Raw genomic sequence first — 17603 nt, 5'->3', positions numbered from 1 at the left:
TAAGCATCTTGTTCCACCCACAGATGAACAATACAGAACAGAGAAAAGAGAGACTTGTGTACCATTTCAATGTAATTATTTTTTCATACAGAACCAAATGTGTATCATTTTACAATAATATTTTGGCATTTTTAAAGGCTGAAGGACGTGAAAGGAATGGCAGACAGAATCATTTCTGTGCGCGCACAGTTGCGGGACAACTTGAAGAAGGAAGGCTCCACCAGGGACTGGTCACACATAACTGACCAGATTGGCATGTTTTGCTTCACAGGCATGAACCCACAACAGGTGAGAAGATTTTAGCATTTCCAGACATGCAAAATTTAAGATGATGCTAACTATTTTACATTTACTGTGTACATAACTTTTTCTTTAGAATCTATACATTCTTTGGTTGAACTATGGGGGTTTTGAAGGGTTGTGGTTTCTGCTGAAGAAATGTTACATAGTATCAGCACGTAAGTAAATACTTGTAGCAGCTGAATGAAAGTACCTTTAGGCGGACAAGTTAAATCTCTACGCAATATTCCTTAGAAGTTTGTTGCAAATGGCCAAAGAAAATGTTTCTATAATTACATCTACATCTACATTTATACTCCACAAGCCACCCAACGGTGTGTGGCGGAAGGCACTTTCGTGCCACTGTCATTACCTCCCTTACCTGTTCCAGTCGCGTGTGGTTCGTGGGAAGAACGACTGCCAGAAAGCCTCTGTGCGCGCTCGAATCTCTCTAATTTTGCATTTGTGATCTCCTCGGGAGGTATAAGTAGGGGGAAGCAATATATTAGGTACCTCATCCAGAAACGCACCCTCTCGAAACCTGGACAGCTAGCTACACTGCGATACAGAGCGCCCCTCTTGCAGAGTCAGCCACTTGAGTTTGCTAAACATCTCCATAACGCTATCACGCTTACCAAATCACCCTGTAACGAAATGCGCCGCTCTTCTAAGGACTCTCCCAATGAATCTCAACCTGGCACCCGCTTTACCAACAATTAATTTTATATGATCATTCCACTTCAAATTGTTCCACATGCGTACTCCCAGATATTTTACAGAAGTAACTGCTACCAGTGTTTGTTCCGCTATCATACAATAAAGGATCCTTCTTTCTATGTATTCGCAACACATTACATTTGTCTATGTCAAGGGTCAGTTGCCACTCCCTGTGCAGAAATTTGAACTGGAAAGCAAACGTGTAGCTGCAATTCAAAAATTCATTCACCTGTTCATGCCACAAATTTTAGGGCATGAAAGTTCCTGGGCCGATCTTGAACAGCTGACTTGGATAGCTCGTGCATCAGAGCTTGATACAAAAATCTGTGACTAAATAATAGAAAACCCATGAGAATAGGCCAAGTTGTAAAACTGGGTTGCTAATCTCTTGCCTCAAGGTGGTTATCATATAGCTTCATTGAAATGTACACTTGATTATTGTAAACAATTAGCAGCATTCAAATTTTCAATCTATTTATTGTTAATCTGACTAGTACTCTGTGTTCTTTTTTCATTGCGGTTAGTTTGGCCACTAGTTCATGTTGTTATAGGCTTAGTTCTTCCTTCCTGATTATTAATATTTGTTACTACTATTCCAGAGCAGGCTGAATCTACGGTTTTTTCTAGTTCTCTGATTCCTTCTCTTCGTTCTATCTTCTGCATGGAAGCACTTCTTCGTTCTGATGTAACAACACACTGGTCTTGCATTCAGGAGCAAGATGGTTTAAATCCCCATCTGACCAACCAGATTTAGATGTAACATGAATTTTCCTAATTCGCTTAAGACAAATGCTTGGTTGGTTCCTTTGAAAGAGCATGACTGATTTCCTTACCCAGTCTTCCCTAATCCTAAATTTGTACTGTCTCTAATGACCTTGTTGTCCCTTCCAACCTTATTTCCTTCATTCCAACAGCATGGTTCTTTTGGTTCCCATAGTTCTTTACTTTTATATCATCTGTTGTTCTGCTGTCCATTTTCCGGATAAATGTGCCTAATCACTCACCTTGAAATCCAGGCCATTCTCTTCTGTAGTCGAAGTGTCCTCTTTCAGATCTGAGATTTCCTTCCAGATTATCTCTTCTGCAGTTTACAGTCACTTCCACCTAAGCAATACATCTTTTCATGCCCTCCCCATTTCCCCCCTCCCTAAAACATTACATGCTTTTCCTTGGGTTTTGGCAATATATTTAAAAATAAATTTATATGTAATTAGTGTGGGAATAGGTGGTTTTCACAACAAATATGGTACATCTTGTCAACAAATTTTTGAGTGCAGATTCCTCTGGCACTTTAAGCAGCCATTTGCATCACTAGATCCTTAAACTGGCCCTGCTTCTGCCACCCCTCTTGATCACCTCACCCATCGCTGTCCATTATTTCCCCCTATCTGATTCAAACCTGTTGAAAACGTTTTTAGTTATTGATTGTTCAGCTTAAAAATTTCTCCTGTACAGGTGTTTGAACTAAAATATTGATCAGGGATTCTAAATATGATTGTGGAATTTTGCTTCCCTACAGATTGATTTAATCATCCATTAGTCTTCTAGTAGCTAGGTACACTGAGTAATGATATTTGTATTTAAATTTTTGTTTTGAGCAGCACTGCACTGTAGTAACTTGTGCTTGAATAGCTGATAACTATTCATTTCCACAGAAATGTCAGTACTCCAGCTTATGGTTTCACCATCTGAATAGTTACACAAAATGAATTTTTTCCTGCTCTTTCTAGTTAGTACACCTTTGCAAGCCCTTATGAATCAATGGGATGCAGGTACCTTTTTGTTAAAATGATTCTTATGCATGTTTGAGGCAAGGCTGCTCCCACTTTTGGACTGGTTATGACTCTCTCTCTCTCTCTCTCTCTCTCTCTCTCTCTCTCTCTCTCTCTCTCCCCCTCTCCCTGCTCCTCCCCCCCCCCCCCCCCCCGCCCCTTTCGAATCTGGCTATGCTAGTCCTCATATTTTGATATTTTGTGTTTCAACTTATGTTGACCTAAAGCATTATACTGCAAGGAAAAGGAGAGAATGCCAACATCATGATAAATGGATAATTACTAGAGCTGGTTGCAAAATCCAAATACAAGGGAAGTATGGTATGAGGGGGATCAAATATGAAAGGGATTTTTGTTTCTGAACATCAGTAATTGGTAGAACTGGCCCCGCTCTTCTGCTATGTTTGGGCGGGACTGTTAGAAGTGAGGAGAGCGTGCTTTTAGATATTTCCCACCATTTCATCAGTAACGCTCAAGATTTATGAGCAACAGGTGCACCCCCTCTATTGTGCAATGCATAATTATCAAATTTCTTGCTTGTGAAGGAGTTACAGCAGTGGAAATTTGCCAAAGATTGACTGTACAGTTTGGTAATAAAACATTATCAAGGATGCGCAAGTTTGCCTGGCATAAAAAGTTCAAGGAAGGACAAGAATGTGTGGAAAATCAGCAACGCGATCGCTGTCCTCGGACCAATATTACAGAGAAAAAAAATTGTGCGCTTAAAAACATTATTGACAACGATTGACAGGCGATAGTATCAGAAATTACACAAAGTCGGAATCAGTCACAGGAGCTGTCGAGCAGTCACAAATGACCTACAGCTCCAGGTGGGGTCCCTAAACTTTCGACCAAAAATCAGAAGTTGAGATGTTTGGAGGTCTGTCAGAGGCTTACAGCTAGGTTTGCAGAAGAAGGTGATGCATTTTTGAGTTGGATCATCACCTGTGATGAAACGTGGGTTCACCACTACACTCCAAAATCCAAACAAGCCAGTAAGGAGTGGCGGAGGAAAGGCCAGGCAGCACCAGTGAAATCCAAGACTCTACTGTCAGCTGGCAAGGTTCTTTCAACCATTTTTTTTTTTTAAATCAGCGAGGCATTTTGCTGGTTGATTTTCTGCATGAGCGATGCACAATCATTGCTGCTGACTACTGGGAACAAGGTGAAAGTTGCATATTGCTGCAAAGGACGTTATCAATCGATTCGACAGGTCATCCTCCTCCACAACAATGTGCGACCCCATACTGCAGCTCTGTCTCCAAGCTACAGGAAATGCACTGGACTACACTTGATCATCCTCCTTACAGCCTGGAGTTATCGCCCTGCGATTTCAATGTATTCGGACCGCTTAAAGAAGCTCTAGGAGGGCGATGATTGAAGATGACGAGAATGTGGAAGACTTTGTGCACAACTGTCTGGTGACATGACCTAGTTTTTTTTATGAGAGGGCATCAAAAAGCTGCCCATGTCCTGGGATGAGTGCATTTCCAGAGCTGGAGACTGTGGAAAAATAATTTGTAATTGCCTTGAGTTTTTTCAATAAATGAATTTAAATAAAAAATAAAATCCCATTCATATTTGATTCGCCCTCGTAGAAGACCTAACATGTGATGCAAACATAAGGCAGAGACTAATAAGGAAGCATTAGAGGCTGTCAATGAAAAGAAAGTTCCCCCCAGGGGGTCCACAACTCTTTTGTGGATACGTGTGTAGCGAGCACGGGACCCCGAGCAAATGTGGCCCTCCTTCCTTTCCGGGCTGCTTACCTTCCTTTTCCGCATCCTTCCCTATCCCCCCCCATCTTCGCCCCCACTCCCCTCACCTCTGGCTCTTTCTTTCCCTTTCTCCCCCTCTGGGAGTATGGTTTGTGCCTACGTCCGGAGAAGGATGCTCGTAAATGTCGCACATTCTTCGCCTTCTCTGCTTGTATGTCTTCATCCTTCCTTTGCCCTTCTCTTTTCCTTACCTCTTCTCTTTACCCTTTTCTCCGCTGTGGCGTTTGAGACCTCTCTTCTTTCCTTTCCCTTTCTTTCTTTTTCCCTTTCTGCTTCCTCCTTCCTGTGCGTGTCTGAAGGCCGACCCACGCATTTTTGTGCGTAGCCGGTGACGGGGTAACGCGTAATTCCCCACCCCGGGTAGACAGGTAGGACACGTACATACCCCTGGTAACGGTCAGGCCCAGGGAGGGGTGATTACCCGAGCTGATACCTTCCAAAAGTGCCGATTGGTCCCTCCGTCCGTTTGTCGGGAGGTGTGACCTGAGGCGTGAACAATCACCTAAGGCGGGAGTGCCCTCGGAGAGGGCACCCACAAGGGAGGAGCGCGCCATCTGAGACGCCGGTAATCATGGGGATTCTTCCGCAATGGTTTCCTCACCTTCCACTATGTCTGCTCACAAGCGTAAGTCACTGAGTCTCAGCCACAGACAGTTCTTCCGTCGTTGCCACAGTTCCTTGTTGTTTCTCGGTCTGACGAAGGTCACGACTTCTCCACGGTCAACCCTTTCATTATTCAGAAAGGTGTCGACGCAATTGCAGGTCTGTAAAGTCTTGTTCCAGATTACGGAATGGCACCTTGTTGTTAGAAACAGTCAGTGCCCTCCAGGCACAAAAATTGCTACGTACTTCACTGCTCCACACCTTCCCTGTCTGGGTTGAAGCGCACCGCACTTTAAATTCCTCGCGTGGAGTCGTTTATACACGCTCCCTCGATGGATTGTCTGACGAAGAAATTCAGCACTACCTGTCTGACCAGAGCGTAACGGCTGTTCATAGAGTTATGAAAAGGGTTGACACGAACATGCAGGCTATGAGATAATTTGCGTTCGCCCTTACATCCCAAACCCTACGCGTTGCTATCGGTGACAGCGGTTCTGTCACACCAGCCAGTCCTGTTCCAATCCGGCCAAATGTGTTACATGCGGCAAGGATGCCCATGAGGGTGCTTGTCCACCTCCATCCCCTCGCTGCATCAACTGTATGGGTGACCACGCTGCTTCCTCTCAAGATTGCCCCGTTTTTAAAGACGAAAAGCTCATCCAAGAAATCAGAGTGAAGGAAAAGGTGTCGACCTTTGCTGCTCGAAAATTATTCGCCAGTTGACAGCCCACCGTGCCTCAGACAGGAAAATACAGCACTGTCCTTGCTTCTCCTCGACCAACAAAGGAGGCGGCCACGCAGACTTGCGACCTCACCTTTAGTGCCACAGTCGTCAGATCGGCCAGTGCAAAGATCGCCCCTTCAACCTCACCACTTTCGCGTGCCCACTCTATGGCTCACCCTTCATCGGGTTCTGCTAAATCTTGAGCCCAAAAATCAGACACAAAGACTTCGAAAAAAGAGAATACTCGTGAAGATTTTTTACGTACCCCAACTTCACAACCTTCGGTTCCTCCTCCATCTAAACATCATATTTCCAAGAAGGCTACTAAGAAACCCAGTTCATCTCCTTCTCCGCCAAGGCGTGTCCCATCTACAGCACCACCTGTCGGAAATCGCCCTCGGCCGTCTTCTGTGTCGCCGAGGCGCACTGCTGGCGGCTGATCAACCGGCCAATCGCTGGTGGCAGGAGCTGCTCCTGAACAACGTATGGATCAGGATCTTCTGCCTTCGGCTGAATGCCATTCCATGCTGTCGGTCGCAAGCTCTGAGCAGTCGTTGAGTTGACGGCAACCTTGGTCACATTCCTCCATTTTCTGTTCATCCTATGTCCATTATCCACTGTAATATCCGCGGCATTCGAGCCAATCGGGATGAATTGTCGATCCTCTTACAATCCTACTCGCCAGTCATCTTCTATCTTCAGGAAACAAAGCTGCGTCCCCATGACCGCTTTGTTCTCCCCCATTTTCAGTCCGTCCGATTTGATCTCCCCTCTGTTGAAGGCACTGTAGCCCATGGAGGACTCATGATTCTTCTCCATGATACTCTACGTTATCACCCAATCCACTTAAACACTTTTTTCCAAGCTGTCGCTCTCAGTCTTTCCCTTTCTGGATATACCTTTTCTCTTTGTACTGTATACATTCCATCGTCCACACCAATGGCACGAGCTGATCTCCTTCATCTTCTTGGTCAGCTTCCACCCCCCTATTTGCTGGTTGGGGACTTCAATGCCCACCACCCGCTTCGGGGATCTCCACATCCTTGTCCACATGGCTCACTATTGCTAGACGTCCTCCACCAAGCGGATCTAGTTTGCCTCAACACTGGGGTCCCTACATTTTTGTCTGCCTCCACGACAAATTTATCTCATTTGGACCTTTCGGTCAGTACTGTTCCGCTAGCTCGGCACTTCGAATGGTTCGCCCTTGATGATACACACTCGAGTGACCAGTTTCCATGTGTCCTTAGACTGCAGCCTCAACTGCCATATATGCGCCCGCGACGCTGGAAGTTTGCCCAAGCCGATTGGACACTTTTTTTCGTCTCTAGCGACATTTGATGACCGTCACTTTCCCAGCGTTGATGATGAGGTCACACATATTACCAACGTTATTCTTACAGCTGCGGAATGTTCAATACCACGCACCTCCGAATTGCCCCGGCGCCCCCCAGTTCCTTGGTGGAACGAGGCGTGCCGTGACGCAATACGTGAGCGGCAACGTGCTCTTCACGTTTTCCGACACCATCCTACTTTGGCCAACTGTATCCGCTATAAGCAGTTCCGTGCGCGATGCCGTCGCGTCATCCGCGATAGCAAGAAGGCAAGCTGGACATTCTTTATTAGCTCATTTAACACCTTCACTCCCTCTTCGGAAGTTTGGAGTCGGCTTCGACGGTTCTCAGGTGCGCATAGTTTCTCCCTGATCTCTGGGCTCACTGTCATGCATGATACATTAGTGGACCCCAATTGCAATTTCTAACTCATTGGGTCAGCACTTTGCTGAGATTTTGAGCTCTTCAAATTACCCGCCAGCGTTTCTCCCGAAGAAACGTGCAGCGGAAGTGCGACCTCTTGCTTTCTCCTCTCAAAATCGCGAAAGCTACAATACTGTTTTCTCCATGTGGGAACTCCAACATGCACTCTCTTCTTCTCGCTCCTCCGCCCTAGGACCGGATGGTATCCACGTCCAAATGTTGCTGCATTTATCAACCCATAGTCTGCGTTACCTCCTTCGACTTTATAATCGAATTTGGACCTACAGTACTTTTCCCAGACGATGGCGGGAAGCTATCGTCGTTCCTGTTCCTAAACCTGGAAAGGACATACATCTCCCCTCTAGCTATTGACCCATTTCTCTCACGAGTAGTGTATGTAAGGTTTTGGAGCGTATGGTGAATTGCTGTTTAGCTTGGTGGCTGGAGTCCCGCAGTCTTTTAACACCTGCCCAATGAGGATTCCGAAAGCATTGTTCTGCAGTTGACCATCTTGTTGCTCTCTCCACTTATATCATGAACAATTTTCTCCGGAAACACCAAACAGTAGCAATATTTTTTGATCTGGAGAGAGCATACGATACCTGTTGGAGGACATGCATCCTCCGCACACTGTTCTCTTGGGGCTTTCGAGGTCAGCTGCCCCTTTTTCTTCGCGAATTTATGGCAGAGCGCAGATTTAGAGTGCGGGTGAACACTACTCTCTCCCGTACTTTCTCCCAAGAAAACGGGGTACCCCAGGGCTCCATGCTGAGTGTTGTACTGTTTGCCCTTGCCATAAATCCAGTTATGGATTGTCTCCTTCCTGATGTCTCGAGCTCACTCTTTGCGGACGATTTTGCGCTCTACTGCAGCTCTCAACGGATCAGCCTTCTTGAACGATGTTTTCAAGGATGTCTCGATCGCCTCCACTCTTGGAGCATCGAAACCGGCTTCCGTTTTTCTCCCAATAAGACCGTTTGTGTTAATTTTTGGTGACGTAAGGAGTTTCTTCCATCCTTCTTACATCTAGGACCTGTCAACCTTCCATTTTCGGACGTCGCTAAGTTCTTGGGTCTTATGTTTGACAGAAAACTGTGCTGGTCCTCCCACGTTTCCTATCTTCCTATCCCTCAACACCCTCCGTGTCTTGAATGGTACCTCCTGGGGAGCAGACCGAGTGGTCCTTCTCCGCCTCTATCGCGCCTTAGTGCGCTCGAAATTGGACTATGGAAGCATAGTCTACTCCTCTGCTCGGGCGTCTATTCTTCGGCGTCTCGACTCTATCCACCACCGTGGATTACGTTTAGTGTCTGGAGCTTTTTACACCAGCCTTGTGGAAAGCCTTTATGCTGAGACTGCTGAACCTCCGCTGTACAATCGGCGAGCAGTCCTTCTGAGTCGTTATGCAAGCCATCTGTCTTCCATGCCTGCTAATCCAGCCCATGACATTTTTTTCGACACCTCCTTTGATGTAGGGTATGCAGGCCGCCCCTCCTCCCTACTACCACCGGGAGTCCGCTTCCGTCAACTGCTCCATTCTCTTTCCTTCCACTTTCCTAAAACCTTCTTGAGAACTTGGGGTACAGCACCGCCTTGGCTCCGTCCCCGGATCTGCCTGCTCCGTGACCTTCGTCAGTTTCCCAAGGATGGTACCCCTTCACTTGTTTATCGTTGGGCATTTTCTGCTCTATGTGCACAAATGAAGGAAGCCACATTTATTTACACTGATGGCTCAAAAACATCATTTGGTGTAGGGAGTGCCTAGATTGTTGGCGACACCCCAAATCAATTTCGGCTTCCCGACCAGTGTTCGGTTTATACTGCATAGCTTTACGCTGTTCTCCAGGCTGTCCACTACATCCGCTGCCATCAGCGGATACAGTATGTTATCTGTTCAGATTCTCTCAGCTCTCTCCTCAGTCTCCAAGCTCTTTACCCTGTCCACCCTCCGGTCCACCAGATTCAGGACTGTCCGCGCTTGCTCCACCTGGGGGGCGTCTCGGTGGCATTCCTCTGGCTCCCGGGACACGTTGGTATCTGTGTAAATGAGGCGGCCGATATAGCGGCCAAGGCTGCAGTCTCTCTTCTTCGGCCAGCTATTCAATCGATTCCCTTCGTCGATCTACGGAGCGTTTTATGTCGTTGTGTTGTTCTCTTCTGGCACGCACATCGGTCGACACTTCCCCATAATAAATTGCGGGACGTGAAAGCTCTTCCTTGTGCTTGGACCTCTTCCTCCCGAACGCGTTGTCAGGAGGAGGTAATTTTAACTAGACTCCGGATAGGGCACTGTCTTTTTAGCCATCGACATCTTTTTAAGCGGTGATCCTCCCCCACTCTGTCCCCACTGCTCTCAGCTGTGGACAGTAAGACACCTTTTAATTGAGTGCCCCTATTTTACTCCGTTAAACGCCCGTCTACAGCTGTCGCCTGATATATCGTCAATTTTAGCAGATGACACATGCTCGGCCGATCGCGTTCTAGAGCTTATTAGTGCCAGTGAAATGACGTCAGTCATTTGAAGCTTTTTTTGGGGACAACCAACCCCTTTCTGTAGTGGATTTTTAAGCCTTCCTTCTGCTTTTAGTTTCTCCAATTTTTTGAGTTTCGTTCCCATTGCTGCTGGTTTCCATTTTCAGTTGATTACTGTTTCCTAAGTCACAGACCGGGCGCTAATGACCATAGCAGTTTTGCGCCTTAAAACCAAAACAAAAAAAAAAGAAAAACGAAAAGAAAGTTATGTGGGCCACTGAATAAAAATCAGAGGGAGAGAGAGGCCAAATACAGTATATGCAACATAGCTTTAAACAGAGCGAAGACATGGACGTTCTGAAAAGATAATTAAAGAAGGTTGGAAGCACTGGAACTGGATGTGTGGAGGAAACTGCAGGGTGTAGCTTGGGAAGACTGGGTGAGAAATGACGTGGAGTTAAGAGGAGTTGGAAAGAACAGGAACATGTTAGACGCATTAATAATAAAAAATTAGAAGAATTGGCTAGGCCATATCTTCAGAGAACTGTGCTTACTCCAACAAGGAATTGAAGATGATAAAGGGAAACAGAGGAGGGGAAAATACAACATGTAATGGATGTTATCAGGGAGGAAAGCGATAACAATATGGAACTACAGAGAAAACCAGAAGACGGAGAAATGATGTACCGTGCTTTGACCTGCTGCAAAGTAGAACAGTTGCTACTGATTAACTTTAGTTTCTTGTCTTTTATTCTCGATGCCTTCAACATGTTTTTCCAATTTTCTGTGCTTTTCCAGTTGATTTCAGTCATCCTCTTGACTTGATAATGGATTTCCTCTACATGTTAAACAGTGTTATATCTAGTGTTTCTTTGGTCTCTAATCTATGCTCAGCTTCTGTTTTCCCATAGACCTCTAATTCTTCCTGTTTTTTTTTGTGTTCTACCATCCTGCATAATTCTTGGACTTCCAGGATTTGCAGTTATCAGTTATAACTTTGTCTTCTTTTTCTCACTCATGTATTCCCTTGCCTTACCACCTTAATTTTCTTCATTCCTCTGCTTCATTTATTTCTGGTGCTTTAGTTTCCGTAAAAACCCTGAAACATTTCAGTAATATCCAGTGTGGATTCTTTTGGAACACTCCTATTTTCAGATACTTTATAAATTTCATAAGAGCCCCTTCCTGTGGATTTTGTGAACGGAGTCATTCTAAAGGCCTAGTAGATGCTACCCGGTCTAGTTTTCACTTTTGTGATTGACATAACTGTGCAGAACAGCATCAGCCCTTGAATTTCAGGTTTTGTGCCAATTTAAATGTCACTGGTATTGTAAGTGGGGTATGTTTTGCCTAGGGACTTTGTGCAGAATGCCAGAAAAGTGGCGAAATGATTAATGTGGGATATTTCATTGTCTACTTGACTTCTTATTTCTACTTTATTATCTCATGCTCATTAGACCTTGTGTGGAAATTTTACTTCTTCATACTGATAAGGCCATGGTTAAACTTGACAGATACTCTGAAACACACAAACAAAAAATCCGCGTAAGACAGTGGCCTAATACAGCTCCTTTCAAAATCTCCTGACATAGATGTTCTAAAATGTAAAAAACGACAGTGCAACTGCAGAAAAATCTTAGTTTGCTTGAAAAATTGTACACCTGATGCTGCCCCTCATGCCTCAATTGTTCCAAAGAACTGATTTAAGTCAGTCGTGGCTTGTGTACTTTGGACTCGACAAGAAACATTTCCTGTCAAAACAATACAAACTGGAAAAGAACAAATAAAATAAGGTGAAATACAGTGAAAGAAAATCATTTACACATACAGTTGGTTACAGTAAGAGTGCAGATATGAACAATGAACTGTGGAAATCAGAGAAAAGACTGGTGGATGGCCAAAATTTGCAGATTCCCGGATTTTGAAGTAGTTCTGAGGACATAACATGAAGTTCTGCTGTTGCAATAAATATAGAATTCGAAAAACATTAATTGCCATAAATGCTGTTGGTTTATTTGCAGCCGAAGTAAATATTTTACTTCATTTAAATGGACTTGGAGGAATAATTTTTTACACTGACAGCTGTTTGATAAATTATAGTACACTGTACCTTTTAATGAGGTACTAAAGGAATTATTGAAGAGTTGGCTTGAGGCAGCTACAATTTAGAGTTTCACCTTCAGTAATTTATAGAAGGTTGCCTGTTAAACAAATAATTCACAATTTTTTATATCTTTCAGTCAGAACGTCTGACAAAGGAATTCAGTATCTACCTCACGAAAGATGGCAGAATTTCAATGGCTGGTGTGACAACGAAAAATGTTGAATATCTTGCCCATGGAATACATCAAGTAACAAAATAAAATGGTGTATGCTGCACATGCTGATGAATTCAGGTAACAGTGCTTCAATTCACATATCAGTTAGTATCATTACAATGTTTGTTAATGATGTATTTTTTGCTTTGCGTTTTTGTCGTCAGATATAATATGAGCTGTCTTTATAATTACAGGTCCGTGCAGACCGATATTTTAGACAACCAGTGAGATTGTGATGTGTATTCGTGTTATCTTTAACCTCTTCAATGACAAACTGGAGGTGTCAAGCAATTTTTGTTAGTACTTTGTTGTGAAAGTGTTTCCTTGTGGGTTTGATATTATAATTGTCTTGAGTAACTTTTTACAGCAGAAGTCATTTGCAATTATAGGAGATATGTGCAAGACTGCTACACCGCATTTTATGAACTTGTTCTAGTGTTAACATGCTTCAAATAATTGTTTCAAGTGCCACAGTTATAGACGTGTCTTTAGGCATTGATTATTTATGGACTTTTTCTAGTGTTAACGTGCTTCAAATAATTAAGTGCCACAGTTACAGGTGTGTCTTCAGGCATTGATTTTTTAAGAAGAAAAATGATTATTTTTTCCAAACAGTCAGTGAACTATGTTGCATTAACTATGTTGCATTAACATTAGTAAGCTTTTGCATTTATTAGAGCATTTTATTATATTTGTATTAGTTTATTAGTTACGCTGGCAGATCTTGCACATGTATAATGTATATAAATGTAAGTCCCTCAAAAAATGTGATCAGAAGCTCAGAGATGTAATTATTGTTGTTATATGAAATAGAAATTTTTAAGTTACAAATTAAAGCAGTGTTTTATTGCTTCCTGTTGCGGTATCAAATTCTGTCTCCCAAATTCTGAGTGATACATGCAGCTGCATAAATGCCTTTAACTTTAAGTACTTCCTCCAAAGTTTTGCTCTCCTGATATTTTTCATTTGCACATTTAATGTATTTTGTGATTTATTTCATTATTGACCTAAAAGTACAAGGCCAAATCCCAGTCACTGACAAATTATGAAAAATAACAAGTTTTGGTAGCTGAACACTTCTGGCAGTCACCTTCATTCTACCAATAGCCATCAGTCTTCTTGTCCTAGTGAATGGGGGAATAATAGGGAGGAGTTGAAAGAATGAAGAATTACTGGGGAATATTAATGCTTCAAAGAAATAAGGGGAGAAAAGCTCCTAGAGTTCCAGGACGGGTTTCAACTTATTATAGTGCACACACATTCATTAACCACGATAGAAGGGATACTTAATGAAGACAAAGGCATAGGAAAGTATCTATTGGACATCGTGCCATGACAAAATGAAGGACTTGAAAAGACTACAGAGTAGACCCATTAGCATGCACAAGAGGGTAGATTGTTTGAGGGGAAGATTGTAATACACTAATAAAGATGGACTACAAGCATAGTGAAACCAGAGTTACAGCACCTAATTTGAATAATCAAGAATGAAGAAAATAAAATTGTGCAAAACAGTGAACTGTGAATCCTGCAGCATAGGTGTGCCTGGGCATGAAGCAGGAAGTGTGGTGAAGCATAATTGGAATGGATAAGAGATCACCAGAAAGAAAAAGGTGACACTGCATAAAGGAAGTTGAAGATAATTTATCTAGAGAGATGATGTGAAACATCTGTTAACGCTTTCAGTCCCAGGCCCTTTGCAGCATGCATGTCATAGAATCCTGGGCATTTTTGGCATCTCTTCAAGTGCCTACCATTTTGTACATATGATCTTATGTACAAATATGAATATTTTTTTGGGTAGAAAGGTTCAGTTTAATCTAGTTACAAACTATGGCATATTTACTACAAATTCAGCTCATGATCTTTTAAAATTTCAATACATGTTTAGTGTAAAAAAGTTCTGTGTGTATTTTATTACTGCAATTAACAATAATTTACCCTTATATGGTATAATTTGAAACACTCTGGCATGTACAGTTTAACTTTCCATTTGGGTACCATCCTTTCTTGAAGACTTTCCACTGGACAGTTTTGATTTTTCTGTGCAAACTCCACACACTCTTGTAGGATGCATCTTTTTCATGGAAGAAATTCAATTGGCAAAATGCCTTCCTAGAAGAATGTTCCTACACGTTTTGGGAGTATCAGTACTACGAAGTATAGCCCCTTTCTTAACAAATTCCTCACCTAATTCCAGAAGAAAGAAATAGTTTCCTCCACCATTCCGTATGCTGTCTCTTGAAATGGTAGTAAGATGAGTTGATCATTCCTGTTGGCACCTCTCTTGTTGAGATTGTGGTCCAGAATGTCTTCAGGTTTTATATTCTTTATGATCCCAGTTTTCCTACAAACATCTACTTCTGTTTCTGTCGTCTTATGAAGACTTGACACACACAGAACATCCTTAGTGTCTTTCCACTTCAGACACAACAAATGTTTCTTCCTCATAAATAGCATCACGTTTCTTTACACTTTTGTTTAGGAAGTTTGCGAAGATCAAATACACATGTTCCGACATCCTTGTTCTTGCTCTCCTATAGAAAATGGAAAACAGCTGTGAACTGTAAGATCTGTCTATTAAATGGCTTGTCACTCGTTGAGGTAGCTAAATAAAGTCTATGAAAAATGGCAGCAACTGAATTGTCCTTGTACGCTTTCTGTTGAAACTTAAGTGTGTGAAACATGCTCCGTCTTTGAATCACATTAGGTAAACAGTTTGATACCACTTTGTCAGGTTTTTAATTTTTTATTTTTTTAGTTTTTTTGTGGACATAAAAGATAACTCTTCAACCGAATCGACATGCACCTTCATCAAAGGTACAGTTTTCATCAGATGAAAACAATGCTGGAAACTGTGAAAGCAGGTAAGTTAGGAAAGGTCTAATTTTTATTTTAATGCATAGGATCATGACCAGGCTATTTTTTTTTTTAATGTATTGTCATTCACATGCAGAAAGACTAGCAAAGAACCCATTTCTAGTCAGAACTGAGCTTGGAAACAGTGTGGAAGCAATGTTATTTGTAGATCAGTAATCAAGCAGTCTGTTTTTCTGTACTGGATACATATGGGTTGTAACAGTGAAGAGCAAATACATTTCATGTCTTTTGCCCCATTTCATGTACTCCATATGCTTGTGGGATCCATGTTATTTGTTAGTCTCATTTTATCTCCAGTGGATTTTTCATACTTTTTAGTTTCTGCCTTGATGTACTACTGTATTGTTGATTTTTTTTTTTTGGGGGGGGGGGGGCTTGGGAAAAATCAGGACTGCCGCTGTCATCCACTTCTGCCACACATTCACTTCCTTCTTTGAATTCAGACAGTTATAGCTGCTCATCTAATGTAATTCATCCAAATTCTGCATCTGAAGGTTTTTCAACACAAATACATCATCTCTTTCATGGAGCTCTGAAGGCAGCACTACATGTGAAGTACCACCTTCATTGTCAGGAAGTGTAATGTGCACTGTTGGAGGTGAAAATTCATCTGAGAACAAAATGGAAATGTAACTTAGCAGATTTCACAAGCAAAATAATGTAGAACTATGGAACAGTAATAGTGGATTGTCATTGTTTCTGCGTTTAATTCAGAAGCAAAACAATTTATAGACTTTCAAGAAAATCCACTTTGGAACAAACTTTAAATGGCTCATTTAAATGCTTCATGATTTCAATATTCATCAAAAAGTCTGACCTATTTATTGGATAATGGGTTCCTAGTACAAGAAACCCATGAAAACTACAGTACCATGCATAAATGCAGTGGTTTTGGACGAGTGAGGGTTATCCTTGAAATGCTGAAATAACACCAGAAACATCCACACTACGGCAACACCATGTGGAGGTCAGCCCCCAGCATGTCCAACCTAAAGGGAACCTTGAGCACAATTAAAACAATGGGAATGCAGGGAGTCTGCTCAAACCAGGGTACGGAAAGCTTGCAGAGCGCCAACTGTATGAGCTGTTCTCAGGCTTGGGACTCAGTGTAAAGAGCAGATGACTAGAATGGTAGTGTCAGTAGGTTTTCCATCTGACGGAGCAGGCTAGGCTGAGTGATACTTAATATCAAGATGAATTAATGAGGTCGTAGATATATAGCAACAATTATAGGTCCAACACGTCTCCAATTGTAATCAAATTGGCATACTACCGCAAAAGAAATGGATAAATATGTGATTTATTGCACAATCAGCTTGATATCTAGCATGCTGAATCTGTTGACTGGGGTAACATGAAGAAGAATGGAAAGAAAACTTTACACAGTAGGAGCAGAAGTCGTGTCTGTTTGAGGGAAGATAATACAAACAAGAGAATTTGACAAGTTTGATAAAGACAAAGACTGCATAACATGGACTTGGTATACGGAGTCCTAAAAGAATGGGGCAAATTAGAGATTATTAATTCAAAATATGTACATAAACCTAGTAATAAGTGAAAACATGTTAGTGTTATTTTTTACCACCACTGTTGTTTAATCTGTATATCAAAACAAAAAATGAAATAGCAAACGAAAATAGAAAAGTGAGGAGGAGATGAGAAACCAATAATAAGGCACACACAACTTGATTCTTAAGACAAGAAACTGTGAAGTCAGAGGGGGGTGGTTGGATGGAGCTGATAACATGTTTTAACCCAGCATAGATGTTGAGGATGAAGAAAACTGCAGTGGAACAACTGAAAATTAATACACTAATAATAATAATAATAATAATAATAATAATAATAATAATAATAATAACCCCCGTGGAGGCCCGGGAAAAGAATAGGCCTCCGGCATGTTCTGCTAGTCGTAAAAGGCGACGAAAAGAACAAACCACTAATAGGGCTAACCCCCCTTTTAGTGTGATTACTTGGTTCAGGACAGAACTAAAGAAGCCTCGGACAAGCGCTGTCATGGTCGGGGACGACGTTTGAACCCTATGCCTGCCCACAATGGTAACGACACTGCTAGCCAACTGGAAAATGATTTAAATCCGAATAGAGGTGTTTTGCAGGATATGCTTCCTGCAACCACCCTAGAAGGAAAACAGACAGAGGATGAGATGGTCAGATGAAGTTAATCGACACCTCATGTTCTGTTATTATCAAGCAACAAACCTAGGAACCAACACAACTGGATACATATCACAAGTATACACAACATTTATTATCAGATACCCAGAATTAAAATTTTTAACAGA

General features: G+C 42.3%; 1 protein-coding gene across 1 annotated transcript in view; it reads left to right on the top strand.

Annotated features, from left to right (window-relative positions):
- Positions 1-13256, top strand: part of LOC126483904 (aspartate aminotransferase, mitochondrial) — a 94670-nt gene extending 81414 nt beyond the window's left edge. The window contains exons 8-10 of the mRNA XM_050107172.1: positions 138-288; positions 12343-12498; positions 12615-13256. Of these exons, the coding sequence (XP_049963129.1) occupies positions 138-288; positions 12343-12465 (274 nt within the window). The 3' untranslated portion in view covers positions 12466-12498; positions 12615-13256. The remainder of the gene's footprint in view (positions 1-137; positions 289-12342; positions 12499-12614) is intronic.
- The last annotated feature ends 4347 nt before the right edge of the window (positions 13257-17603 follow it).

This window comes from Schistocerca serialis, chromosome 6, assembly GCF_023864345.2.
Source record: "Schistocerca serialis cubense isolate TAMUIC-IGC-003099 chromosome 6, iqSchSeri2.2, whole genome shotgun sequence".
Taxonomy (NCBI): domain Eukaryota; kingdom Metazoa; phylum Arthropoda; class Insecta; order Orthoptera; family Acrididae; genus Schistocerca; species Schistocerca serialis.
Note: the sequence above shows the minus strand (reverse complement) of the source record. Positions and strands in the feature narration are given on the sequence as shown.